At 41.0% G+C, this 27,896-nt stretch overlaps 1 protein-coding gene across 5 annotated transcripts; it reads left to right on the forward strand.

Moving 5' to 3' along the window:
• The first annotated feature begins 23 nt into the window (after positions 1-23).
• spire1a (spire-type actin nucleation factor 1a) lies at positions 24-27,873 on the forward strand. Of its 5 annotated transcripts, XM_046844070.1 has the most exons (19): positions 24-558; positions 3,081-3,112; positions 12,508-12,750; positions 15,481-15,606; positions 17,601-17,675; positions 17,826-17,990; positions 19,264-19,350; positions 19,492-19,621; positions 21,459-21,506; positions 22,101-22,148; positions 22,367-22,530; positions 22,698-22,791; positions 22,874-23,010; positions 23,635-23,652; positions 25,385-25,522; positions 25,657-25,727; positions 26,004-26,031; positions 26,136-26,281; positions 26,927-27,873. In XM_046844070.1, the coding sequence occupies exons 1-19, from the start codon at positions 249-251 to the stop codon at positions 27,180-27,182; spliced, it is 2,316 nt and encodes a 771-aa protein (XP_046700026.1). In that variant the 5' UTR covers positions 24-248; the 3' UTR covers positions 27,183-27,873. The 5 variants fall into 5 exon arrangements, with proteins under 5 accessions (XP_046700026.1, XP_046700027.1, XP_046700028.1 ...); XM_046844071.1 differs by lacking the exon at positions 23,635-23,652; XM_046844072.1 differs by lacking the exon at positions 21,459-21,506.
• Positions 27,874-27,896: the final 23 nt, after the last annotated feature.

The following is a 27,896-nucleotide window of genomic DNA, read 5'->3' on the forward strand; positions in this document are numbered from 1 at the left end:
AGAGGAACGGGAGCGCGCCCGTGGTCTCGTGGGCGCGCACACACACACACACACACACACGCACAGTCGGATACAGAGATAGAGAGGACTGAGCACTGGGGTTTGGACGGAGTGTGTGTGAGCAGTGTGTATGTATGGAGAGGAGGAAGGATGCGCGCTGTTCTGTAAAGGACGTTTTGTGCTATTTATTTAATTTATCATAGGAGTGTAATAATAATAATAATCATAATCATAATCATAGTAATATAATGATGGCGAATGAAGCCGGAGCGGTAACGATAATCGCACCCGAGGTGGATTCTGGAGAAGGAGAAGGAGAAGCAGAAGATCTGTGTTTGGAGGAAATTTTAACCCTTTACGCTCAGCCCATAAATGAAGAACAAGCCTGGGCTGTGTGTTACCAATGCTGCATGTTTCTCAACCAGCTGAAACGCAGGAGACGGAATTCCAAATCCCAATCCCAACCCGGTTTGGATGTAAACAGGAGGATTGAAGGACCAGGTGATGTTCGGATCTGTAAAGACGGGACCGTGAAGGTGCACCCCAGAACCAGGCCAGGTAAGAACCCTCTACAGCACAGATCACCTCTATTCCTATTATTGATGATTATTAGGGATTTAAATAGATATTGATTGATTGATTACGCATGCGCAATTTGGGTTGCTTAGTTATTTATTTCCCAGCCACTTTATTTACTCTCCTTTTCTATTTCTCTAAAGAGAGAATGGGGAAAAGTATTAAATGAGATACTGAAGTGCACTACATAGGAGTCGAACATATTGTTCTGCACGCTTTATAGGGCACTTGTGTAGGGATAAGGGGGTCATTTGGGGTGCAACCCAGGTGCAGATAGGATGCAGGAGCGCAATTGTTGACTTGATGACAGGCTATTGTGTGTGTGTGTGTGTGTGTGTGTGTGTGTGTGTGTGTGTGTGTATACAGGAATATACTGTTCAGAATTGCCCCCTGTTGTCCTTCTCAGTGTAAACAATAAGAGCCTGCAGTCAGTGATGTTTTTGTGGTATGGTGTTTCTCAACTATGTCTCTCATGCACTTGATAACAATAGAAAATAAACAACAACAGCACGACAGGAGAAATGCTCAAAGCATGGTGTCATTAGGCATGGTAGATCTTTTATTTATTTATTCGTTTTTTTTGCATTTCTCAGATTCTTTTTTAGATTTGCACTTCATACCTGACCCTGACAATGAAGGAATCTCAGGGTGCTCTCTCTCTCTCTCTCTCTCTCTCTCTCTCTCTCTCTCTCTCTCTCTCTCTCTCTCTCTCTATATATATATATATATATATATATATATATATATATATATATATATATATGTAGTGCTGCATTTTATTATATTCAATATATATGCTGTAGAAAGCCAGATTTCACCCCCCACACTCCCGTCCCCCAGTTCTGAACCGTATGCTGTCTCCTGTTTCCCAGGGTTCCGGTTTCAGGGTAGTGCTTGTAATTGTGTTTTTCTGCTGATTCAAGCGATTCAAACCCCCCCCTTTCATCTCCTTCCCCCAAATCTCAAAGCATGGGTGAACCTGATCACTTCTCTGATCTTAGAAACCTAAACATATTGTCCTCAAAATACAATAACAATAATTAATAATTGGTCTTGAATAAACAAAATTCACATCACCTGAAGAATTAGAGATCCTATAATAATATTAATAATAATAATAATAATAATAAATACAATTATATAAATAATATTATTATAGAAAAAACTAAATCTAGCGAATTATGACACTAGATATACAGTTTGTATTATTATTTATTATATAAATATAATAAATATAAATTTACATTTGCATCAATGACATTTGGTAGACGCCCTCATCCACAACGACTTACACATGTGCAGGAGAGGGTTAGGGGCCCTGCTCAGGGGCCAAACAGTGGCAGTTTGTTTTATTTATGACTGACACTGGAGCCTCTGTCCAAATAGCATGATCTCTGCATATTTCTTCATGCTGTCTGTACACTGCAACTTTCAGAATGAAACGGTTCAATGAGATGTGTAAAGTGATCCAGATGTTCAACAGAATCAAAGAGTGTCAGTGTATTGATTGATATTTGAGTCTCTGGCTGCATTATCGTGACTTCACCCAAACACGTCAGCCGTATTTCCTGGGATTTCCGTCATATTTGATTTTTTTTCCTCAATAACACGTCTGTGAGCGTTCAGTGTTTGTGTAAATGAAGGAGATCATTACCAGTTAGCACGTCCAGATTTCAGAAGGATAACCGGATACCGGTTTCATGCTAGGCACTAGCATTTTTTGTTGCTGTACCCCATTCTATTCGGAGTCTCAGAGGGGGAAAGTGACCGTTGCAGGGACACTAGAGTTATTCATTGGAGGTAGAAAGAAATTTGGGCAGTCAGCCAGGCTTTTCCCAAACAGTGTGTCACAAGTGCTATTAAAGAGAGGGCTGAAACATGAGTGTGTGTGTGTGTGTGTGTGTGTGTGTGTGTGTGTGTGTGTATATATGTACCTGCTAGGCCAAACTGTACTTTATAGTGTTCAGGATTTACACAACTACACCACTTCACTCTCACACACACACACACACACACACACACACTTTCCCATGAATTTCTCTGAGACAGGTACACTGTATTATCAAAAGTTTGTGGACACCTGGCACATGCTTCTTATTGAACATCCCATTCCACTTTTCTTCTCCTTTCTTTTCTCTGGGAAGATGTTCTACTAGATTTAGTGGAGATACGTGAGATATTTTCAGCTATTAGTAAAGTCAGGTACTGATGTAGGCGAGAAGGTGAGGAGGCCTGCGGTGGAGTCGGCGTTCACAAATCCCAAGTGTGTTGGGATTAGAGCTCTGTAGCAGGAGATCTGGCTGGCGTTGATGTTTCTCCTGGGTAAAGTGAAGGGGAAATTTCATACTCCTGCATCTGTTGTATACACATGTGTCTCTATAAGAACCACATATGGATGGAAAATTCAGGTGTTGTAATAGTTTGGGTCATATAGTGTAATGGCTCAGTATAATAAGCACTTTGTATATAAATATTTAATTATATTCTTCTTTTTTCTTTTGCAGAGACATACACACAGCACAGTTCCTCCACTGAGGTGAGTCATCTGTTTCCATTCGACTTTTTAATGGATCCCTTGAGTCATGTTTTAGCGTCTTTTGCCTTGAAATGTTGCTCCTGAATGAAGCCTTCAGCTGCCTTTTACAGGAACGAACGTGGAGGCTGGAATGCTAATTAGAGTGCGATACATAACTATAAAACGCGCTCTACGGCGATGCAATCGCTTTTCTTTGTCCGTTGGCACGGTGAAGGAACGCAATCCAGAACGACGGCTTCGCGACTTTGATTTGCGAGGTTTGATTTCCTAAAAACGAAATTGTACACCACAACGTTTGCGTTAACGACGCAACGTCTACGACCTCTCCGACACGCCCGAACGAAACCAAACAAAAACAAAGCGATCTTTTGAAAACGTATCTGTAATTAACAAATATAATTACAGGATCAGGTCACAATGTAGAAGAACGTTTACTAAATCAGATCAAATAAAACCAAATGTTCAGAGCCGACTGTGATTCGATGCCGTCTCAGAGACGGCATTTGTTTGTAATCCAGATTGGCGGCTTCCCCCGAGCAAGCGTTGGATTTCTGCGCTTGTGTTCGTTGTATGGAGTCTGGTGGAGTAAAAAAAATGCTCCCGAACTGTGAAACTATAGAAGGACACGTGATACTTTCACCGTCTGAGACGTGAATAGAAGGAAAGACCGAAACGAAAGGTGGAACAGAGATTTACGAGGCCTGAACAAATCGTTCTCCTGGGACGACTGGATTATGCGTCCGAGCTTTGAGACATGGGGTAGTTGATACACCGGTTTTGTCTTCACAAGTCCAACAGAAAGTCTGATCTTCAGAATGTTTGGTTAGGCCAGTGAAGTAAAGACGTAGCTTCGGGAGGGTGGTGATATCCACGTTTATGAGTTTGTGGTTTGGTTTGAACAAATAAAAGTCTTTTACAGAATCAGGAATATAAAGGGGATTTGGAGCCAGAGACTGCAGCACAGCACAAAAGCCTGTTATATAACGAATGCTGATCCAACACGCAGTCGTCTCGCACTCGTCTCACAGTCGTCTCGCTCTCGTCTAGCACTCGTTTCTTGCAGTCGTCTCGCACTCGTCTCGCAGTTGTCTCGCACTCGTCTCGCACTCGTCTCTCACTCGTCTCGCACTTGTCTCGCTACAGCTGCATGCGTTTCCCTGAGCACTAAAATATCTTTTATTTAAACACAAAACAGGAACGAGCGTTCGTTCACATTTCTGCCATTTGGCAGATGCCCACTTGCTGGTGGTGGGATTTGAACTCATGACCTTTCAATCAGAAGTCCAACATCTTAATTACCATTTCCCTCTTATTCATCCCAAAATGTGTTTTTGTAGCTCCATAGCTGAAGATCTTCCCTCTCCAACCCATGGGTAAAAGTTTTTATACGAGTTGTGCTTTCTGATCCACATTTAGTCTACATTTGCTTTTAATGAGAACCTCTACTCTTCTGGCAAGATGTTCCACTGGATTTCGTGGAGATTTTGTGGAGATTAATTCAGCCAGTATAGCTGAAGAGAGATCTTCCACTCCAATCAATCCAGTCCTGGCTATAGGAGCATTGTCATGCAGGAACGGATTTGGATCTCCGAGTTCAAGTGAAGAAATATCTCCAGGTTTGTAGAAACAGTTTGTAAAGGAAGAACATATGGCTGGAAAAGCCGGGTGTCCCGATACTCATACAGTATATGCTAAATATCTTCTGTGAGTCTTGGGAAGCTTCCAGATAGAACAGATGGGACAAAGCAACACTCGTACATGAGCGCATGTGGTCCTTCTTACAGTGAAAAACGAAAGTAAAATCAGAAATTTCGAATATCTTCAGTGTGTTTTCACGATCAAGTGGGTTTGTTTGACGGTAAACAAACACTCGGTCATCTTTTATCCGTCTGCGGGATTTGTACGGCGCTCGAGTCACATCCGCATGCTCGGACACGTGAGACGTGAATGTTTACCGAATACAGTCATGCATGACATTTCTGAATGATTATAGCTTTTTGCCGAGTCATCCTCCTCTTCCATCTCAACCAAACCTGTGTGTGTGTGTGTGTGTGTGTGTGTGTGTGTGTGTGTGTGTGACCAGTTCTCTTCTTTAGCCCCTTTGCTAACATTTCTCAGATACTACTTTCAGTCTTCTTTCTCCATCTTCGCTCTCGTGATGTTCTGGATCTTTTTTAACAGGATTTTCTCCATTGTTTTCTTCTCAAGCTTTATTCAGAACGGATTTGTTTATCAGGAGGAGTTTTTCCCACGCGTGTAAACTTGCTAATCCTATTTGAGTAAAAGTATAGAAGCTTTACTGCAAAACTCACAATCACAGATTCCAATCTGACTTGAGTTAAAGTCTTTCGAATGTCTGATTTGAAGTTCTTGAGTATTCGACTCGTATTGAACGTAAGCTCAAAGACGCACGGGTCCTTCGACACGTTAGAGAAAAGACACAAACGTCTCTGATTTGTGATCATTTGCGAGGTTTGATTTCCTCGAACGAAATTGTACACCACGACGCTTGCGTTAAACGACGCGACGTCAACACAACGGCCTCTTCGACACGCCCGAACGAACCCGAACAAAAACAAAGCGATCTTTTAGAAGCGTATCTGTAATTAACAAATATAATTACAGGATCAAGTCACAAAGTAGAAGAACATTTAGTAAATCATATTAGATCGAATGAAACCAAATATTCAGAGCCGACTGTGATTCGATGCAGCCAAAAGAAATGCTGGTTTCCGATGATTGTTTGTAATTTAGCTATTTTTATACTGAACATTTGGCCATAAAAAGTTTGGTGCTAAAAACTCGCTCCCAGGCAGCAGATTTGAGTAGGGGAGTTTTAACGACGTCTTCAACAGAGGTGCAAAATGCAAATCTGGCAACCTGTTTTTTGCGCATCACATTCCACATTTAGTCCCAATTTGCTTCTTAAATCTTCTGGGAAGATGTTCCACAAAAATTTGGTGTGTGCTTGTGGACATTTGTGTTCATCACAAGGGTGTTCATCAAGCACAAGTGTGTTAATAACGTCAGGTAGTGATGTAGGTAAGAACGTGAGGAGGCCTGGGGTGCAGTCAGTGTTCACATTCATCCCAAAGGTCCTCAACAGGGATGGAGCTCTATAGCAGGCCACTCAAGATTTCCCTCACCAAAACCAGATCTTCATGAAGCTGGCTTTGTGCACAGGGGCATTGCCAGTTTGGGGTCTCTAAGTTCATGTGAACACTATTTTGGTATACTGCATCCAATTGTGTGCCTTCAGCTTTGTGGTAACAGTTTGGAGAAGAACCACATATGGCAGGAAAGGTGAGGCGTATGAGCGTGAGCACTGGAATTCATTGTTGGTGTAATTCGTCCATTTCTAGTACTGTCTTTTGGTGTAAAGTTCTGAACCACTTATTCCAATAACTCAGCTTGAATCCAAACATCTTACAAGAAAAGGATAAATGGCCATTCACACTGGATTGTTGGCTTTATCTCAATAGCTTTTACTCTCTGAACGGACATTGTTTCTTCTCCCGGACAACATTTATGCAATCGGCCAGCATCCTGCTGATCTTCGCCGGAATGCTAGTCATTACTCTATAAAGAGAAAAGACGCGACTTGTTTGAGATCGGTGTCCAACTGGCAGCGAATAAAGTAGATAAGACACATGGCGATATGGTGCTCATACAGACAAGGATCAAGTTGAGGTTTTCAGGAGTCGCTGGTTTAGTGATTGAACCGAACTTTGCCCAAATTCTGGTTTAATGCATTCAATTGGTTAGATTTAAATTTGTAATAATTCTGTTACTCGGATGAAATTGAAGACGAAATACCATCACATGCTCTAAACCCTTTCCAGCAAAGTTTTGTGTTTTGAGACTAGTTTTGTAACACGCCAACAGATGGCAGCACAAGGCTGCGCGCACAGTCACAGGGAGCACCGACCTTCATAAGTCAGTGTGCTATCGTCCTTTGTATATCTGGAGCTGCGCAGCTGGTGCTCTTCTCTCCTCAAGCGTGAGTTTCTCACTGGAAACAACACAATCTCACAAGCTCTGTATTGCTGTAGATTTCCACCAATTTCACCGGTTTCCCTCTTAGAAAAACATGCTAGTAGAACATCTATGTTCATATCTGACTATTTGTTCGGTTGGTGCTCTGTAATTTAATGGATTGTTTTCCAATCCACTCCGCATTCACCGAAGACTGGCTTGCAGGACTAAAGTTCGGCTTGTTTTCCAGAAGGTTGGTACGTTGCGTACTCGTTTATTCCTCAGAGGGTTGCTGTGAAACTGCACAAAGCCTGGTTCTTTCACCTCAGACCTGAATGCCTTCTCAGCTGACTGTGTGTGTGTGTGTATGTGTTTGTGAGTAAGGATGACGTAGATTATGCGTAGTGTAAAATGAATGCACACACACCCACTGTTTCAGACCGATTTAACCACGAAAATGATGGAAAATGGCCACTGGTTAAACATCAGGAGTTCCAACGAAGCTGATCTAGGCTTGGAAGCAAACATGGTCATTAATTTTGGGTTTATGTGGATCTGTTTATGGACATCATGTTCAAAGTTTTGGTGTGTGGTCATGCAGTCAGTTGGAGTTGGAGGTGGGAGACGGCCATGTCTCTCACCATGCTCTGATGTGAGGCAGTGGGGTGTGAAGGCCAAGCCTGAACCCTTCACTCTTCACCGAGCCTGATTTGCAAATTAGTTTTTTTTTTCTTTAGCAGCAATTAAGCACATGGAACCCAAGGTTCATTCCTGGGAGTTAAAAATTCATAAACAGCTTTTTGATTTCGAGGCCAAGGGTCAGCTATGCTGTTGCTATGTTCCTTGAAGGTCCAGGAATACATATATATATTTTTATTATACTTATATTTTATACTGTAATTATACTTTATTTTTATTTTATTTATTTGTACATTTGTTTAAATTCTATTTCTATTCAAATGACATTAGAAAAACATTAACATCTGCTCACTAGATTTATTGCAAATGTCCAAGAAAAAAATCCAAAACTGTGTGAAAAGAAAAAATGAATTTTGTCTTTTTTTTTTTTTTTTTCTGTTTATTGCATGGTAGTTTGAGTCACAAAAAACCCCCACCAGTTTCATAGTTCTCACAGTTCCACTGCCAACAAGCAGTTCCAGACCACACAGCTTGGTGCTTGGTGCATGTTGTAAAAAACGATTGCACTTCCTGTAATCTCTTTAAAAGTGTAATGTTGGGAACGCTCGTGTTTTTTAGGCTCCTAGGTCCAGAAAATTGTTGCGATTTATTTTTTTTATTTTGGGTTGTTAAATCCTACTATTTGTTCTGAATATTTTAGTTCGAATATGAATGTAGTGGAAGCTTCCTGGAGTCATTTGTCTGGCCTGTGATAAAAATTCACAGCTTGGACTAAATAGCGGCCAAAACTCAGGCAATGCTGCTCCAGCAGGAAAATCTGTCTCAGCTGGGAAATGCTGATAAATGCAAACTGTGGTTTTTTAATTTCTGTTACTAATGCAGAACTCTAGACGGGTTATTCTTCAAGATAATAGCAATAAAATGGAGCTGGAAAATACCTAATATTCTACCGACTAGCAACGATGTTCCACTGGCTTGACCTGTTTGAGTTTTTTCAACCGGATATGATTTCACTGTTGAGTTTGAAATCAAAATATTGTTTAAGTGGTAAATGTAATGCTGCAGTTTGTTTTTGAGTCTCGTGTTAAGAAACTTGAGTGGATTGTGGAGATTTGTGGACGTTTGGCCAGAAGTCAATCTTATAAAGCCATCACATTCTTTCCCAGAGAACTTCCAGGAGCAGGGGCAGTGGAGTAAGACGAATAGGTTTTCAGTTTCAGATGCCCAACACACCACACCACCACAACCTTCACCTCACCTCTGACAGGATGATTGAGTGTTTGCTCTCTAGCTCTTTATCAGGTTTTAGGAATTAGTGATGGGAAGATCATTTTAGTGACTCGGTTTATCAAAATGAACGAATCTTTTTTCAGTCATTTCGTTATAAAATAAAATGTTACAATTGCAATAGGCAGATCCCTCAACACATCTACATACACCAACTTTGACTATAGTTCCAATAATTTATAGAAGTATATACAACCACATAGCGTCTGTGGGAGTCACGTGACAACAGAACGAACGACTCCGACTTGTGAGATGTACGACTCTGTTTTCTGTACATAACCTACGGAGATTTTGCGAAGCTTTGCTCATGTGCGTCCAGTAGAAAATAAACGAATCACTCTTTAAGTCACGTTAAAGGCTCGTTCAAAATAAACGTACCTAATGTGCAGTTTAGTGGTTTTGGGATTTGAACTCAAGACCTAATCAGAAGTACAACATCTTAATCACTGAGCTTCCACCTTCCCTAAGAATATTCCTCAGCTCTCTTAGGCCCAGGCATGCTAACTTCATAGTAGAAGTATTGCACTACACTGAGATGTGTTTGTGTGTTTGGTTTGAACCCTGAAGCTTCTCAGACTGTTTATTTGAGAATGAATTGTTAGAAACGGAAATTATAGTCCAAAAAAGTTTGCTGTCCAGACAACGACTGGAATAAAGATCCACATTCAGCTTGGAAGCAGTGTGCTTTCAGTGCGATATTAGCGCTAAGAACTAAAGCAGTCATTCATTCCCATGACTGGGAAAATGTGAAAGATTAACTGGAAATAGTGTCAGGTGATTACGAGGGGGAAAAAAACCCACATTGTTCCATTCGAGTGGCTGTATGATGCGGGGAGGCAGCGGAAGGAATCGAGTTTGACTCCGAGCGATGATGTCATGTGAACATAACTTACCAACATGAAATAAGCCTCATGATGTTATGTGTTTTGTCTTGTGTTGTCTGTCTGTACTGTTTTTCGTCTGCACTGTTTGCACTAGGTTGCACTCGATGCACTTTTTTGTAGCTTTGTGTTGTAGCTCTATGTTGTTTAGTGTAGCACCAAAGTTCTGGAGGAACGTTGTCTCGTTTTTACTGTGAACTGTGTACCACTGTGTATAGTAGAAATGACATTAAAAGCCTCTTGACTTGACTTTATCGTTTCTTGAATGTAATCTAATCATTGATAGAAATGCCATATACACTGTGTTGCTAAATGTTTGTGGGCAAAGCCTCTATTTCATCATATTATATCCTCCATTCTTCTAGATGTTTCACCAGATTTTTGTAGTGTGCTTGTGGAGGATTGTAGAGATACATTCAGCCTGTTAGTAAAGTCAGGTACTGATGTTAGGTGAGAAGGTGAGGAGGCCTGGTGTGCATTCACATTCATCTCAAAGGTGATCAATAGGGATTTGAGCTCTTTTTCGATTTAAGATTTTCCACTCCAATCCATGTGAAGCATATGTTCATAGAGCTGGCTTTGTTCATGTAAAGGGAAAATGTAATACAGTCTGTGTGTAGGAGCAGAAAGAAGAAGCTCATATGTCTGGAAAAGTCCGGTGTCCTAATACTTTTGTTCATTTAGTGTATTTCATGGTATTCAACATTAAATATGGGTTTTAATTGATACCCGAATCTGAGATTCATTGCTGATCTGTTGATTTGCTCCGTAATCATTCCTCGTAATGGCATTTCATCAGTCGTGGATGATTAAGTATACAAACCATGTAGTTGAGTTGAAGTATAAAAAAATAATTACTCCATAAAAGTAAAAATGCAACGTACTGATTTATTGTCTAGAATGATCAACTCAGTTTATGTGAAAAGACTTTGACTAATTAATATAATTTATTAACAGATCGGTGTGTTAAGAGAAACAAACACTGATGGATTTATCTACAAAATTATCATTTCAAAACAACTGTCAGTTTAAAACTACTACTAATTAAATCCCTGTGAGTTGTGGTGAGTTCGAGTCTGGAGTTTCATCATTTATTCCTCTCTAAATGTTCTGCTTGCTGGTGAACTGATGCTGAACTCTATGTTGGTGATCAGTAGATGCACAAAGCACCAATCAGAACAGAGCGTGCGCTCAATCCTGATTGGTGACTTGTGTGTTTGACCAGTTAAATTTTTCCACTGTAAATAAAAAGGAACGACTGATTTTGCTAAAATTAGTTTATTAAAAAGTGAAATATTGAAATGTATTGAAGTTACAGTAAAAATCTCCGCAAATGGAAATATTTGAGTTAAGTACAGATACGCGTAAAAGCTACTTAAGTACAGTAACGAATTACGTTTACTTTCAACTTGTCCAGATGTTTCACCTTCCCGCTCTGAAACCACTGGAACACACGGCTCGCTAGTCACGCTAAACCTTTACATCTAATCCTTCAGCGTGACCTGACTTGTGACCTGACAAGCTTGCGCTTCCCACCGCAAACATCTTAATGACAGTTTCAACCATTAACAAATGAGCTCATTAGGCACATTACAACGCGGTCTAACGTAGAGCTTTACTTTAATAGCCTGGGATTACGCTCTTCAGAACTGTCAACATGCAATCAACAATTTTTAAGAACCGCACGAGCTTTCCTGAGCTCTCTAACTCCGGCTCGTCTTCGTCAGTCCCTGGACGACATCCAATAATCGAGAAAACGATTAACATTTGGATACACAGAGGTTTCGGTGGCATGTTTACGCTTTTGGATGGAGATTAAGTTCATGCGTTCAGCGCATGTCTTCGAAATGATTCCTAGGAAAGGTTTTTTTTTTTTTTGGAAGTGTGTTTGTTACACGATGTTCAGCAGCATACACCCATCTTACCCCTCCTGTTCGGCTACTCCCTTTAAAAACAAAAGGCTTGCACGGGCTTTTGTTTATAAGCGGTGATAACACACTGGGCTGGACGGCTGATCTTCATGCCAGAAGTGTTTCAGCTTTGTTGTTGCTTGGTATTTTGAAAAAGAATTTGACCATGTTTTTTTTTTTTCCCCACTGGTGGAAAAACGTCCCACAAATCAGTCTTATCTTTTTTTTTTTTTCCATTAGAGAAAAGTTTTCGCAATGATCCTCGTTTTACCTTCCATGCCCTGTTCACGAAGCCCACATTTATTACATGGAGCTGCTCCTTGTCCATATCTGTGTTTGTGTGTGTGTGTGTGTGTGTGTGTGTGTGTGTGTGTGTGTGTGTGTGCGCAAAAACCAGCTTGGGTTTATCGAATCTTTCATGTAACCACTACCCCACTGAAAATAGCCTCTGATAATTGTGTTAGTCTTTAGTCCAGCGAGAGGGATTTTCTGACCACTTGATGGCACATGGTGATAACAGGAGATCTTTGTGTCTAGACGAACACACTGATGTGCGAAGTGGCATTTTTTGAGGTCATTAAATAATCCACAAAATTGCTCCAGTTTTGTAGCAGGTTATTGTCCATTCTGTTCTTCTGCATCATCTTTGTGTGTGTGTGTGTGTGTGTGTGTGTGTGTGTGTGTGTGTGTGTGTGTGTTGCAGGTGATCGAGTCTCTAGGCATTATGATTTATAAAGCTCTGGACTACGGGCTGAAGGAGAATGAAGAGCGCGAGCTCAGTCCTCCGCTCGAGCAACTCATTGACCTTATGACCAACATGGTGAACACCGAGGTGGACGCCTGCCGGGACGAGGGCTACGAGGCCACCGAGGAGGAGGAGGACGACGAGGGCGAGGAAGAGCAGACGGAGGTCTCCAACATCCACGGCTACAAAGACATCATTTCGGTAAAGCAGCAGGACAGAGCTTTCCACCACTTTCACTTTCATTACTGTAGTTACTGTTGAACTAGTTGGCGAACGATTTTGAGGGGTTGAGCTCATCGAAGGGTCTTCCTGATCTCTCGTCCTCTACTCAAGCATACATCATGTCAAACGTCTGTGTGGCAGATTGGCCCAGTCTTACGAAGTAAATTTCGTAGACGTCAGAACATCACCAGTTACACCATTAGTCTCTCAACTATTTAATATAAGTCACGCATTCATTTAGATTCAACTGACAAACTGAAGTCACACCTGAACTCCCAGCCAATCAGAATGCACTATTCAGAACGACTCTGGTGTAAAGTCACTTATACACTCGATTCATTATTATAAAGTCGAATCGTCCATTGATATACGTTCCTGTTCACTTTTTATTCTTTTTTTCTTCCTCTCTACATTCTGTCGCTTATATAATTCTTTCTTTCTATGAACTGAAGTCCTTGTTTGGTTATTTTTGTCCGATCTGTCCGAATGAAAATGGGCCATACTGCGCTGCATCGATTTTCCATGTGCTCCTCAGCTTTTCATCATGCGATCTATCCGTTTTTTTCCCCCCCGTTGTGCTGTAATCCGAAGCTTCGTCTGCGGATGAACCTGTTTACTCCCCAAACCGCACAGGGAGCTGGACAGGTGTGATGTTTTGTGTACACAGAGTCTGTTTGCATGTGATCTGAGTGAAAAAAAAAAAGAACAGTGTACTCTACGATATTCACGTTATGGCCAAAGGTATTGGGACACCTGACCTTTTTTGAGGCATATGTGGATCCAAACTTGGAGGCACACAAATATATAGGATGTTTTGGATGCTGAAGTTGGAGACTCAAACCTGTTCTAGCATTAAAATGCCCAATAGACATTTCCATGAAGATATGCTATATTACTGCGAACAAAATCTAGTGGAACATCTTCCCAGAAAAGTGTTGGTTATTATAAGAGCAAATGAGGACAAAAATCTTATGGGCAGGCGTCCACAAACTTTTGGCCATAGCGTGTAACTCAAATCTAAGTCGACTTTATTATTATTATTACTCATGTACACAAGTGAGGTGGTAAACCTTCCAGCGCTACATTACACACATTTTATAAACACAAAGGACACATAGTGTGTGTGTGTGTGTGTGTGTGTGTGTGTGTGTGTGTGTGTGTGTGTACAGCTGGAATTTATTTTTACCCACATGTGTGTCTAAAGTGGAAAAAAGGTGGAGTCGTTTTTTGAGCATCAGATTCACCGAACGAGAGAAAAGACATTTTTCAGTCGATTTCCTCGTAAAGCCGCATAGTTTTAAACGTATAGAAACTAAAAAATTTAGATTCGTTTCCACTTTCTTGAATACCAATGTTTTATTTTTCCGAGCAGTAAAATTCCCTGATACTCGAGCTCTTAAGGAAAGAGATGTCACGCATTCCAGGATGAGGTGGAGCACAGGGCTAGGTGTAAGCAAAAATGCAATTTGGCCAGTTGGAAGTGTTTCATGATGAACTTTTTTCTTTGTGTTTTTTCCTAAAAGGCTTCGGCATGTTCATTTTGTGTTTGGACCTGCCAGGACATGGATTTGAGGTCGGGTTTTAATGGAAAAAACACAAGGACAAAATTACAAGCTGTCTTTCTAAACAAATAAAGAAGGAACAATTTTACAAAATTATTTTATTTATATATTTTTATATATATATATATATATATATATATATATATATATATATATATATATATATATATATATATATATATATATATATATATATATATATATATATATATATATATTAGAGCTGTCAATCGATTAAAATATTTAATCGCATGTTTTTCATGAGACTCGTGATTAATTGCACATTCGTATCTGTTCTAAATGCACCTTAAATGAATTCCTTGCAAGTTTTTAATATTTTAATCAACATGCACATAAACAAATTTTATGCAAATATATGTTTATTATTAGCGAAACATGATTAGTGGCATAGAGCACGAAAAAAAACTAAATGTAAATTTGAAAGTAATTGTGGTGTTTTAAATGACGGAAATCGTTAGGACACTAAACGGAACTTTTGCTATGTTTCCACACGGACGGTTTTAATCGCCGGATGTGCGCATCATGGCGAATTTTGGTCCTCGATTTTAAGTTTTGGCGCAGAACAATGGTGGAGTTTGTTTTTAACGTGTAAAAAAAAAACGCCGGCTACAAGTTGCCATTTGTATCGCGATGCATTGTGTTTAACATATTTGCATCTGTAAAAAACGTATTATTTACATATTATTATTAGTAGATGCACTGTACTTTTATTATTTTAGAAAGCAACCAATAATTTGTGACCAAAGTATTACATGTTGATCGATTTCTCGCGTTCTCTCAGCACCGCCGCTGCTACGTGATTATGATGTGTCGCAACACTACGTATACTGGGACGTGTCCTGGGAGTCCTATAGAATACAGATTAACATGGCAGAGGTAGAGCTGCGTCTTCCTGCAGACACAACAGGAAAAGAACGTCTGGTTTTATTTCAGATTTTGTTTTTTTCCCACTACAAACACGTGTTAGAAGTCAGGAGACACTTGATGATTTACTGTCTGTCCAAACCAAAGAATAAAAGCAAACTATCTGTACCATATTGAAAGTATGTATGTGTGTATGTGTGTATGTGTCTGTGTGTCTGTGTGTCTGTGTATTTATATATATATATATATATTCTCCTTACAGCTGTGCACATCTCATCTCCCGAGTTCATCAGACGCCGCCAACCACTACCAGGCCGTCTGCCGTGCGCTGTACGCTGAGACCAAGGAGCTCCAGACCTTCCTGGACAAGATCAAGAATGCAAAAGAAGTGATTTCTCTAGACCTTATTAATGTTCTTATTGCACACACACTCTTATATACATATCTTCAAATATACACTCTAAATTTACTCTCAACCTACACTACACTCACATCTGTGGAAGGCTGGAGAGACCGAAACCAAGGGTAGAAAAGGAACTTGGTGTAAGAACTTGGTGTGAAGCACAGAGCTGGAGTTAGTTCTGAGGTTATGCTATAAAATAGTCATTCTTTTACCTCCATTGTACCAGAAAGGCCACCAAAAAAACTATTGAAATCAGTTTAAATGGTATCATAAAGATTTTTTCCCCCCATGAAGCCATCTCCAGGGAAGCAGCTTGATGTCTGAGTCAGACTGGTGTAACAATCGTCTCTCAATCCCACCCGGGGTTAAAATTCTTCACCCTGCATTTAGCCTGAGGGTTTCCCTCTGCCATCCCTCCGTCAGCTGTTTGCCGAGGGTTTGGCGTGACCACTCCCAACACTGACATTGAGGAGGCTCTCGTCCATGCTCACGTCATGGGTTTGCGCACGGGTGTGTCTCCTCAGGCTATTTTAAAACCATCTCTGCCTCTTGCTCAACACAGTTACAGTTACTTCATGGAGAAGCCAAAGAATGACTCAGTATTGCAAAGGACATGATGTACGATGGTTTGACCGACGACGCTAGAAGGTTCACAGTCTACAAAAAAAAACCTGGTCGCACCAAGTTTGCATGTCTGGTAGCAATTAAAACATCTCCGTATAGACACCATATGGATAAGACCTAAAATAAGATGTTCACATTTAATCCCTGTTTCCTGTTCGAATAACCTCCATTCTTCTGGGAGGATGTTAAACTAGATTTGGTGGCGATTTCAGGTGCTGATGTAGGTGAGAATGTGAGGAGACCTGGTGGTGCAATCAGCATTCTAATCCATTCTAAAGCTTTGTAGATCTTTTACTGCACCCCATGTTCATGGATCTGGCTTTGTGAATAATCAGGCTGGAACAAGATTGGACCTCCTAGTTCAAGTGAAGAGAATATTTTCTGCTGCACTACGTTTGAACAGTTTGGAGAAGAACCACACTTGCCGTGGGATTCAAACCCGAACAAACGTCATGACCTTATGATCCAAACACTGAAAAAAGAAAAGAAAAGCGGACGCGTATCGCAGCCCAGAGGCTCACGCGGTTGAGATGTGAAGAAGAGTAGAATAAAGCTAAAGCATAGATGCTGAATCTTGATGTAGGAGCTGTGAATCGGCGTCTCTTTCTCTCTCTCTCTCTCTCTCTCTCCTCTCTCTCTTTTCTTTTCTCTCAGGATTTCTCTGGAAGCCGAGTGAAGAATAGTCTTGAGTCACACGGTGATCCCAGGATCCCGTGAGTGGGAGCGATGTGAGGAATGCGCGTCATTCTGCAGGGTTTCTTATAGAACAAATGTGTGGTGAAAAAAATCTGGAATTGGTCTTCAGCTAAAGAAGAAACGTTGTGTTTATTTATACAGCACTTTTAACAAAGAACAGCAGCTTTACAGATGTTATACAGATCATTTGTTGCGATTAGCGGCGAGAGTACAGAGCAGATTGAGACGAGCCTGGAGAGGCAGCGGTATGGCGGTTTGCGAGGAGTAGAGGTGCTGAAGGTGGAGGGGTTTAATCCCTTGGGTGAACTGTGCCAAGTAAAGAGACATGAGGCGGATCTGAAGAGTTGAAGATGCTGCAGTGACGAGGATGAACAGGATTAGAAATGAGTTTATTACAGGGACTAGGCTTTTGTGTAGAGTTGTATTGTCGTGCTGGAACAGGTTTGGGTCTCCTAGTTCAAATTTCATGCAACTGCATCCTGAGACGTCCTGTACAAACGTGTTTTTGGGAAGAAGCGCTTTTCCTATGGATAATGAAGGCAGTTGTCTTAATACTTTTGTCCCTGTGATGTGGGAAAAGTCTAGCAGTAGATCCTCCACAGTATGAGTGCCTCTGCAGGCATAAAACACCAATCAATAAACTCATTTGTGTTTTGCAGAATTTGCGCCGGATGGAGGGAAAACCTCCCGGGGAACCCGTCCGAGATCTGAACGAACTGCAGAACGACGACTGGGTAAAATCCGTGCTTTTTAAAACCAGGTTAAATATAAAAATGTAGAATCAACGCTGCAGGTTTGTGGGTGTGTGTAAGTTCTGGGTGTCCCCCCAGTGTTTGTTCTCCATGCTGTTTTTGTTGTGACGTTTGCATTTTTGTGTTGTGTAGGCTCGCTTCTGGGTGCAAGTGATGAGGGACCTGAGACACGGCGTGAAGCTGAAGAAGGTGCAAGAGCGACAGTACAACCCTCTGCCCATCGAGTACCAGCTCACTCCCTACGAGATGCTCATGGACGACATCCGCTCGAAGCGCTACAAACTCCGCAAAGTCAAGGTAACATCACGCAAACGTATCGGGACGCAAAACCAAATGAAGCTGTACACAGAACCAGCTCCCTGAAGATCAATGGGTTGGAGTGGAAGATCTCCTGCTATTGAGCTAAAAACCCTATTGAACACCTGAATTTACTAACTGGCCGAACAAATCTCCACAAATTTTCACAAATCTAGTGGAACATCTTCCCAGAAGAGAAGAGAAGAGTGGAGTGTTGCTTAGGTGTCCACAACTTTTGTTCAAATAGCATATATAATAGAAATGGCACAAAGGTTGATGTGCACATGCTCTGTGGGACAAACGTATAATTAAGACGACCATCAACGTAATGAGGATTCCGTGAGCCATTGTTTTACACGGGCAGGTTCACACACACCCTCACATTATGACTAAATAGGTACAATATCAAAACGCTACCCAGAGAAGGTGTTGGAATTTTAGAAGTATGAATTTGTGAAGATCTAAAACATTACATCACGTTTATGTCATGAAGGAATCAGGGCGTGGACTTGCGTTCCATCTGGACGAGTTTTTATTATATGCAAAAAAAATACATTTGATCTATTTATAGATGTGTTTAACATTCTGGAATGTCATCTGGAACTTTCTGGAACGTTTTCAAAGTTCTTCTTAAAGAAAGCCTCTGCGTTACAAGTTACCTGCGGCGTGGTGCTGAAACCGGAGACTCCTTCCGAAGTAAAGCTCTTGCACGTGGTGTGGCTGAAACCACACCTTCTCACCCACGTCTTTACTAACTGGCTGAATGATTCTTCACAAATCTCCACAAAATCTAGTGGAACATCTCCGCAGAGGAAAAGAGAGGGTTATTATAAGAGTAAACGGGGACTCCATGTTGAATGGGATGCAAAAGAAGGATATAGTCAGGTGTCCACGAATTCTTCTCTATATAGTGTATTTATGGGGTCAGAACAAATGGTAAAAGTCTAACCTTCTTCCTGCAGAGATCTGTGTGTGTGTGTGTGTGTGTGTGTGTGTGTGTGTGTGTGTGTGTGTGTGTGTGTAAATAGAAAAAAATCCCTTGATTTGTTTGCTGCATGTCTGGATGAAATTCTTTTTCTCAGTAGTGGATAAACTCGTTAGGGTGCAGGTCTGAATGATGCCTCCTTTCTTTTCCTGCTGAATATATAATCGCTCTGAAATGAACCGGTCTCTCGATGCAGCGTGGTTTTTCAAGTGACTGCACTGATGACGTTGCTGTACTGTAGAAAGATCTGACCTGCCACTCATCTCCACACCTCTTTCTGTGCTGCAGGTGAATGGAGACATTCCTCCAAGGTTAAAGAAGAGTGCTCATGAGGTCATCCTGGAGTTTATACGATCCAGACCTCCTCTGAATCCAGTTAGTGTATACACACACACACACACACACACACACACACACACACACACACACACACACAAATCCTTCACAGTTTCAGTAGAACTAAACACGGTTCTAAAACAAGCTCCTAGACTGATGTGTGTGTTCTCTGGGTTTAAGGTCTCTGCCCGTAAGCTGAAGCCTCACCCCGAGAAACCCCCGAGCCTCCACGAGCGAATCCTGGAGGGGATCAAAGCCGAGAGGAAGCTGAAGCCTGTTTCTCCTGACATGATCCGCAGAAGCCGGCTGGGTTAGTGCTCACTCTATCAACGCAGTCCTGTTTAATCGACGGCGGTAGCTCGGTGGTGTTGGACTTCTGCTCAGAAGGTCATGAGTTCAAATACCGGCACCACCAAGCTGCCACGTCTGGGCCCTTTTAGCACGGCCCCCAACTCTCAACAGCTCGGGTATAGAAATGATCTACTTGTTGTCTCTTTAGATCTTTCGAATCCCATCGCGTGAAACGCCCTCATTACAGCGGGAATTATGTAACTACGATCAAACGTCCCGAACTGTAACGTAAAACCTCGATCGCGTCCCTTTTGATCAGAATAATGTGATCTCGCTCCCGAACCCGAGCGGGAGTTTAGTTTCTGGAACACACCCGAAATGCACGAGAACAAGCGTCGCATTTCCTGTTCTCCTGCTGTAATGTTTGTAAATCAAGGTCACGTGGTGTTTTAATGAATAGATATCGAATGATCATGAATAGTCATGCTAAGTATTAAAAGTACTGTGTGTGTGTGTGTGTGTGTGTGTGTGTGTGTGTGTGTGTGTGTGTGTGTGTGTGTGTGTGAGAGAGAGAGAGAGAGAGAGAGAGAGAAACAGTGTGCTATTGCTTATGCATGCATGTCTCTGCAGGTTTTATTTTTCCTCTATGCGAATGCCCCATGCTTTCGTTCCTGCTTATTAATTTTTATAAGAAGCGTCTGATTTTTATGTTTGTGTTCCTGGTTGGAAAAATGGAGCTTTTGAGTTTTTCGGTCGTTTGTTTACACACAAGAGCATTGACCTTGTGACAGTTAAACTTGCGACATGAGAAACATATTACAGTAATTCATTAAAGTATTTTTTATTTAGAGTGCATCTAAAACGACAACCTCTGCTGAAAGTGTTTCCAATGGGATCTAAAAGAAACTTGGATGCACACAGTTTTTGTATTTGGATCATGGAGTATGTAATTTTCCCTTCACTGAGAAACTAGAAGATTTATACCTGTTCCAGCATGACACCACCCCCATGCCCATGCTCCATGAAGATCTCGTAATCTTACTATTTTCTTCACAGTCAACACTGCTGAGTGCTATCTGCCCTCTTCTGCATAAGTGAGGTTATAGATATCTTTGATTGGCTAGTGTCGATAAGATTTTAAGATTTCTAATTTTTAAGATTCATAAATCGATCATGGACTCATTTTGATTCTTTTGATGATATGGTTAATATCTTTTCTTAATTTATTACAATTTTTTTGCAATACTATCTTCTAACCTCTGTAAATAGGTGTCTCGCTGTACAAAAACAAATCCAAGCGTCTGGTTAAAAAACGAATCCCAAAAAATCGATCCTGTTGCACGTCTGGTCCTCAGTTCCTTTCTTCCTACCTGCAGTTAAGGTTGTATTAACTGTTGCAACCAAAAATTTTTTAACAAAAACAGAATGCAATGATTTGCAAATCTCATCACCCTAAATTATATTTCCAACTGAACTCCAAATGTTTAATTAATCTGAGAATATGTAGAATTTTAAGAGGAAAAAACACAACTGCAACACGTCTCAAAAAAAGTGTAGCATCAGGTATTGTGTACATCAGGTGAAACCTGTTACTGAAGGTTTGGGGAAGAAACGTCTTCCCACTAAATGTGTCTGATTCCGAATTTAAGCCGTTTAACAGTTCTGGGTGTTCTTTGTTGTATTTTTTGCTTCTTGCTTGTAGGAATATTATTGCATTTGCCGCTTAAATACACCGCGTATTACTTTTCTTTTCGAATCTCCGATTGCTGCAATGATTGTTGTTTTTGTTGATGATGATGATGGTAATTCCCAGCTTCAGTATCGCGTTTTTTGTTTCTCTCCCCGTCGTCCTGAAGGCTCAGCAATGCGGCCGCTTGGCATGTCTATGAGTTTTGATTCATCAGGTAAAGGCTAACGCTTTCACTCCCTTTTATGATTTTATACAAGCGCTGACGGCTTGGACCTTGTGGTTTGCTCGTTTTATTTGGTCCCATGCTTTTTTTTGTCCAGTGGAGAAAAGGAGCAATCATGAGGAAGAGGTCAATGCAGCAGAAGTGTACATTAATCGGATAACATAGATTTAGTGTATACACAATTTCAAATCTGGAACTAGGAAAGGAATGAGCCTCGGATTTTAATGCAGCTGGATGATTTTTCTATAAAAAAGTTCAAAAAATTAGCTCGATGAAATACGTGGACACGTGACACGTTTCCTCCATCTCCTCTTCTCTGATTCCATGTAATATTTTGCTCCCAATCTCAAACGCTATTTCAGAAAGTGCTGATTCATTGCCCTCGCTGGATTGCTTTTGCGTGTTTTTGTTTTTTTTGCTGCTCCTACCCCGGCGGAATAGCTTCGATTCCTCTGTGTTTGTGTGTGGCTTAAATCCGCTCGAGCTTCCTGTGTGCTGATGTGGTTTAGATAGGAGTCTAGAAAGGTCAGAAAGATCCTGGCGAGTTGTTTGTGAGATCATATTAAAGAATATGTTCCTTTCTAGGCGCAGGCAAAAGCATCAGCACTCCCCAGGACTTGTTCCGATGCTCAGGTAAAAGATCACGCATCAAGTGCACACGCTTCTGTAAACGTTCCTGATGAAGTGATGGATTTTTTTTTTTTTTTTTGCGTACGAGCTGCTGGATGCATTCATGATTCCTAAGTCGGTATTCGGGCATTGATTTGATGATATCCAGTTGGTCTAGAGTGTGTCTTTTCTGGTCCTGTGTCTGATTTTTGTCCCGTCATACTGCATCTCTTCCTATTCAGAGTCGTCGGGTTCACCTAAGAAAAGGATCGCAGTCAGTACACTGGCGCTGGCCGATGACTCGCCACCTTCGCCGAAGCTTGACCATGGAGCGCAGCCTCTTTTACAAAAGAAGAAATTGCTCAAAGCACCCACTCTGGCCGAGCTAGAAAGCTCCGACTCTGAAGTAAGTGCTCTCGAGACAGTCAAGGATCTCATCACTGATGGTCTAGAGGATCTCATCACTGAAGGGGAAACCTACAGCTGTCTATACCTAGTTGTAGATTAGAAAATCCTTGTATAGCATGTCTTCATTATAGTTCATTAAGCTAAATGTGATACTCTGGACTTTAGGAGGAGTGGAGCACACACAAATCAATCAGCAGCTCCAGCATTTCCACCTCTTTGCTGGATGAAACATCTCCAGATTCTGTCCTGGGCAAAAAGAGTAAGATTTTGTGCAATTTTTACCAGCTTTAATCTCATCCCCTTCTCCTGATCATGTTCTGACTCTTTCTTTTTCTCCTTAGCTCCTTTCCGGTTCCTCCCAATATCGTCCACACCTCAACCTGAACGCCACATGGCTTCTCATCGTAGGCACTCCTTAGAGAAGGAGGCCACGACCAGCGCTCGTTCACCTCCTTCTCGCCAGACCTTCAGATCTCTGGTATGGTTTTTGGGTTTAAACATCGTGTAGTGTTTTTTTCCCCCCGGGAGAAGGATATCAGTGAAGGAGACCACTTTAATAGCAATACTTTATACTTGTCACGTGTACATTAGAGCAAAGTGAAATTCTTTCACTGTATATCACAGTGGTGTTCGGAAGCCAGGTTCAGAGCGCAGGGTCTGCCATAATACAGCGACCCTGGAGCACTGAGGGTTAAGGGCCTTGCTCAGGGCCCCTAAGAGTGGCAGCTTTATGATATCGGGCTTAAACCTCTGAGCTTCAATCTGGGAGCACAAGAGCTTTCAGTGTGGGTTCGTTAATCTGACGAATTCAGATGTTTCAGACTCCTAGAAAATGCTTACATTAGACAAAGAATATATATTATATTGTTTTTGGTTGCACAATTCAGGGAATGAGTGGTGATTTATGATAAGGTGTGTGTGTGTGTGTGTGTGTGTGTGTGTGTGTGTGTGTGTGTGTAGGTAGATTTTGGTCATATTTTCATGCCAATCTCAAGTAGATGTCATTTATAGTGACTCCATTAATACCAGTACTGATTATATTTTCATGCCCAGTATAAAGGATTTAATTAAAAAGTATTTCCTCGCTTTCACTTTGTCGTAGCCGCCAACGGAAAAGAAGGTAAATCACATTTCCAGCCTCTTTTCCCTTTTACTAACATTTATGCCTTTGTATAATTTCCTCATTTTATCATTTTTTTTTATTTGTGTGCAAAAACGGTTGCATTTTATTATATGGATCTATAGATCATTTATTATATTTTTCTATGCAAGCCTGGATCACTATTTGCCACCTGCTACACGTCCATGTTTCACAGTCATCTACTACAGACATGTACAAATAATAATAATAATAATAATAATAATAATAATAATAATAAGATAATGGTCAGAAATCACATATATATTGCCATTATTCACACAAATAGAAGCAAATATAGCATTCGAGTGCTTTAAAGCAGTGGTCCCCAACCCCCGGGCCGCGGACCGGCACCGGGCCGCACAGAAACAATACATCACTTACATTATTTCCGTTTTATTTATTATCTGATTCTCAACAATGTTTTATTTCGGAAAATGACCGGATTCTCTGTCTATGACTCACTCTTGATGCATGTCATGATGCCTCGGTCACATGACTTACCTCCATCCGCTACCTTCTTAAAGGGGCTCCGGCCGCTAACACATAATACATTACCGCTAAATTCAAGAGCAAAATAAACAAAAAACAACGCAGTGGATTCACGTTTATTGTTAGATTTAGTACCAGTTTTTATGGTCGTATCATTTTATTTTGTTGTATTTATCCACCACACCTTAAAGGCCGGTCCGTAAAAATATTGTCCGACATTAAACCGGTCCATGACACTAAAAAGTTTGGGGACCGCTGCATTAAAGAAAACGTTCACAGTGTTAACATGTGGTATGGGACTGCTGGAACTCATTTTCACTCGGTATAATCCAGTCTGTTTGTGTTTGTGTATAAATGACATTGCAGCTGTAATTGTGAAGGAGGCCGTGACCCGGGGTTTACACTGTTATGTGTTTTCATCACATCCATTTGTGTTTTGTTTATGAAGCATGCAATGTGGTTTGGGGTGATCTATCTATCTATCTATCTATCTATCTATCTATCTATCTATCTATCTATCTATCTATCTGTCTGTCTGTCTGTCTGTCTGTCTGTCTGTCTGTCTGTCTGTCTGTCTGTCTGTCGGAATGTCTGTCTGTCGGAATGTCTGTCTGTCTGTCGGAATGTCTGTCTGTCTGTCTGTCTGTCTGTCTGTCTGTCTGTCTGTCTGTCTGTCTCAATGTCTCAATGTCTCAGTGTCTCAGTGTCTGCTGTCTGTCTGTCTGAATGTCTGAACGTCTGCTGTCTGTCTTATTATATATGTAGGTTTTCTGTCTGTCTGTCTCAATGTCTCAATGTCTGCTGTCTGTCTGTTTGAATGTCTGAACGTCTGCTGTCTGTCTAATTATATATGTAGGTTTCCTGTCTGTCTGTCTGTCTCAATATCTCAGTGTCTGCTGTCTGTCTGTCTGAATGTCTGAACGTCTGCTGTCTGTCTTATTATATATGTAGGTTTTCTGTCTGTCTGTCTGTCTGTCTGTCTGTCTGTCTGTCTGTCTGTCTGTCTGTCTGTCTTAATGTCTCAGTGTCTCAATGTCTGCTGCCTGTCTGTTTGAATGTCTGAACGTCTGCTGTCTGTCTAATTATTTATGTAGGTTTTCTGTCTGTCTGTCTGTCTGTCTGAGTATATGTGTAGGTTTTTTGTCTGAATGTCTGTCTGTGTGACTGAATGTCTGTCTGTAGATATGTTTGTAATAATGTTTGTGTGTGTGTCTGTCTTTAGGAGGAATTTTGCTACCCGGTGGAGTGTCTGACTCTGACTGTAGATGAAGTGATGCACATCAGACAGGTTCTGGTCAAAGCTGAGCTCGAGAAGTTTCAGCAGTATAGAGAGGTCTACAACGCTCTGAAGAAAGGAAAGGTGAATTATTACTGCTACACACAATCAAAGCCGATCTCAATCATGGCATGGTTTTTCATGACTAATTCTCATAACTCATATTCTTTAGGAATTTGGTCGAACAAAACCATTATATTCTTTATTTCTGTTTTCAGCTTTGTTTTTCTTGCCGGACAAAGAAGTTCTCGATATTTACCTGGTCCTACACCTGTCAGTTCTGTAAGAGGTGAGCCATGCTCCTGGACCTGAAATGCAAACGCTTGGGTTGGGTATTGCAAGGCTCTGTATAAACATTATACACAAAATATTTTGTGCATAACAGCGTATGGAAAATTAAATTTGCTTGTTTACATTTCGTCCTTAATAAATAAAACGTCTTTTTTGTTAGCAAATTGCTGTAATAGAAGCTAAATACACCACTTTGAGACTGTTATTGGAAAATAATCACCGTCATCATGGTGCTCTGTAATTTTCACTGAACTCTGCTGTTTTTTTTTCCCAGGCCTGTGTGTTCACAGTGCTGTAAGAAGGTGTGTATGAATCCCTGGTCTGGATGTCTGAATCTGAATTCATATATATTTTGACGCATTGTGAATGTCTGCTAATTTATTCCTGCATTAATGCTTTGTATTAGATGAAGCTGCCCTCCAAGCCTTACGAAAACCTGCCCATTTACTCTCTCGGGCCACCTACTCTGCCCAAGAAGGAAGCTGGAGTCATGGGCCAAGTGGAGAAGCACTCGTCCAATCAGCGCAACAGCCTGAAAGCCTCCACCACCAGGTAACCTTTCAACCACATTCAACTGAAAATCGTTTGTAGTTGTTTTATAGTGAGATTTAAATGTGATCGGTTTGGATCAAAGTGATCTGTTTTACTATATTATATATTAAGAGTGCATTCTTTCACTGCATCACTATAATCGATATCCAAAAAATATCAAAAGTGCGTTTTTTCCCCACAAAAAACAGCTTATAAAATATATTCTATTATAAACATTTTTATTATTACATTATATTATAAATGTCTTATTATTTTATTTGACTGATTAAATAAGAATTTTTCTCTCTGCATTCTTTTGGGGAAAAAAAAAAAATTTAAAGGTAAAAGGTAAATTTTATATGAAGAATATCCAAAACTTCAGGTGTCAGCTGTCCATGGTCCTTAAGGTGCCAAGACAATAACACAAAATATCATCTAATTATCCTTATTGCACCTCCATCAGTACCACACTTTACTAACTAAATGAATCTGCACAAATCATCAGATGTAGTGGAACATCTTCCCAGAAGAGTGGGATTTGTGTAGTGTATTCAGTATTCAGTTCGTTCCTGGAATGTAGATCCTTTGTCTTTTCCTTTATTTATGATGTGCTCATGCTAATCTTCCAAACCGACAACGCTGTGACGTTTCTGATTTTCTTTACAGAGCCTCCAAACACGGGGAGTACGCCACCTGCAGAGATGAACTGGAATTGCCGAAGGAGCTGACGGAGGATTGGAGCACCATGGAGGTGTGCGTGGACTGCAAGAACTTCATCCACGACATCATCAGCTCCAGCAAACGCAGCTTATCCGCGGCGAGCACGCGATCCCGTATGAAACGCAAAACCCAGTCTTTGTACATGTCACCCTCCAGATCCCGCGATTTTCGTCCCTCGGAACGGACCATCAACGAAGTATAGGAGGAAGACTTTTCTGGCGGCCTAAAAATGGTGGAGTCTCCAGCAGGTCTTGTGGGTCTTGATAGTCTTAGTAATATCTAATGAGCTCTTATTTTTGCTGTTCTATACAACATCCTATTGCTCTGGGGATCATTTTTCGGTTCCTGTGACTAAAAGTGTTGGCATTTGGCCTGATGGTTTGGCCCGGCTATCCAGTTCATCCTGTCTGTTTAGTTTTGGAGAATGTCTTCCACGTCCAGGATGAAGACCGGTTGCTGTGATGGCTCCTGTATTACCAAATCAGAAGGAACGTAATTAAATATTTGTAGTTCCTTCGTTTCCTTACTTTCCAGAGGTGGATCTGCCCTTTCTGTAAGCGCACCAGCCCTGTCCCCTTGTCTCAGGAAAAAAAGGAAAAATGTGAAGTTGACCTGGAAATGTAGTTTGTACCAAAGGCTTCAAAGCCCCAGTTTTGACCAGCTTTTAATTTCGCATTCCAGATGTGCATGTGTACCACTGGAAGAAAACGTTCTGAATGTATATTTTTTATTCGAGAGTGAACCATACAGTTTTATGTAAGCAGTATGCTGATCATGTGGATCAACCCAGACATGTAAATAATGTTTCCCAGACTCAGGAATAAAATGAAGTACACAGACAGACAGAACGGAGACTTTCAATCTGTCCGTCTGCCCTGTTTTTTTTTTTCCCATTTACCAGTCAAATGCTTTTCTC

Source organism: Silurus meridionalis, chromosome 29 (assembly GCF_014805685.1).
Source record: "Silurus meridionalis isolate SWU-2019-XX chromosome 29, ASM1480568v1, whole genome shotgun sequence".
Taxonomy (NCBI): Eukaryota; Metazoa; Chordata; class Actinopteri; order Siluriformes; family Siluridae; genus Silurus; species Silurus meridionalis.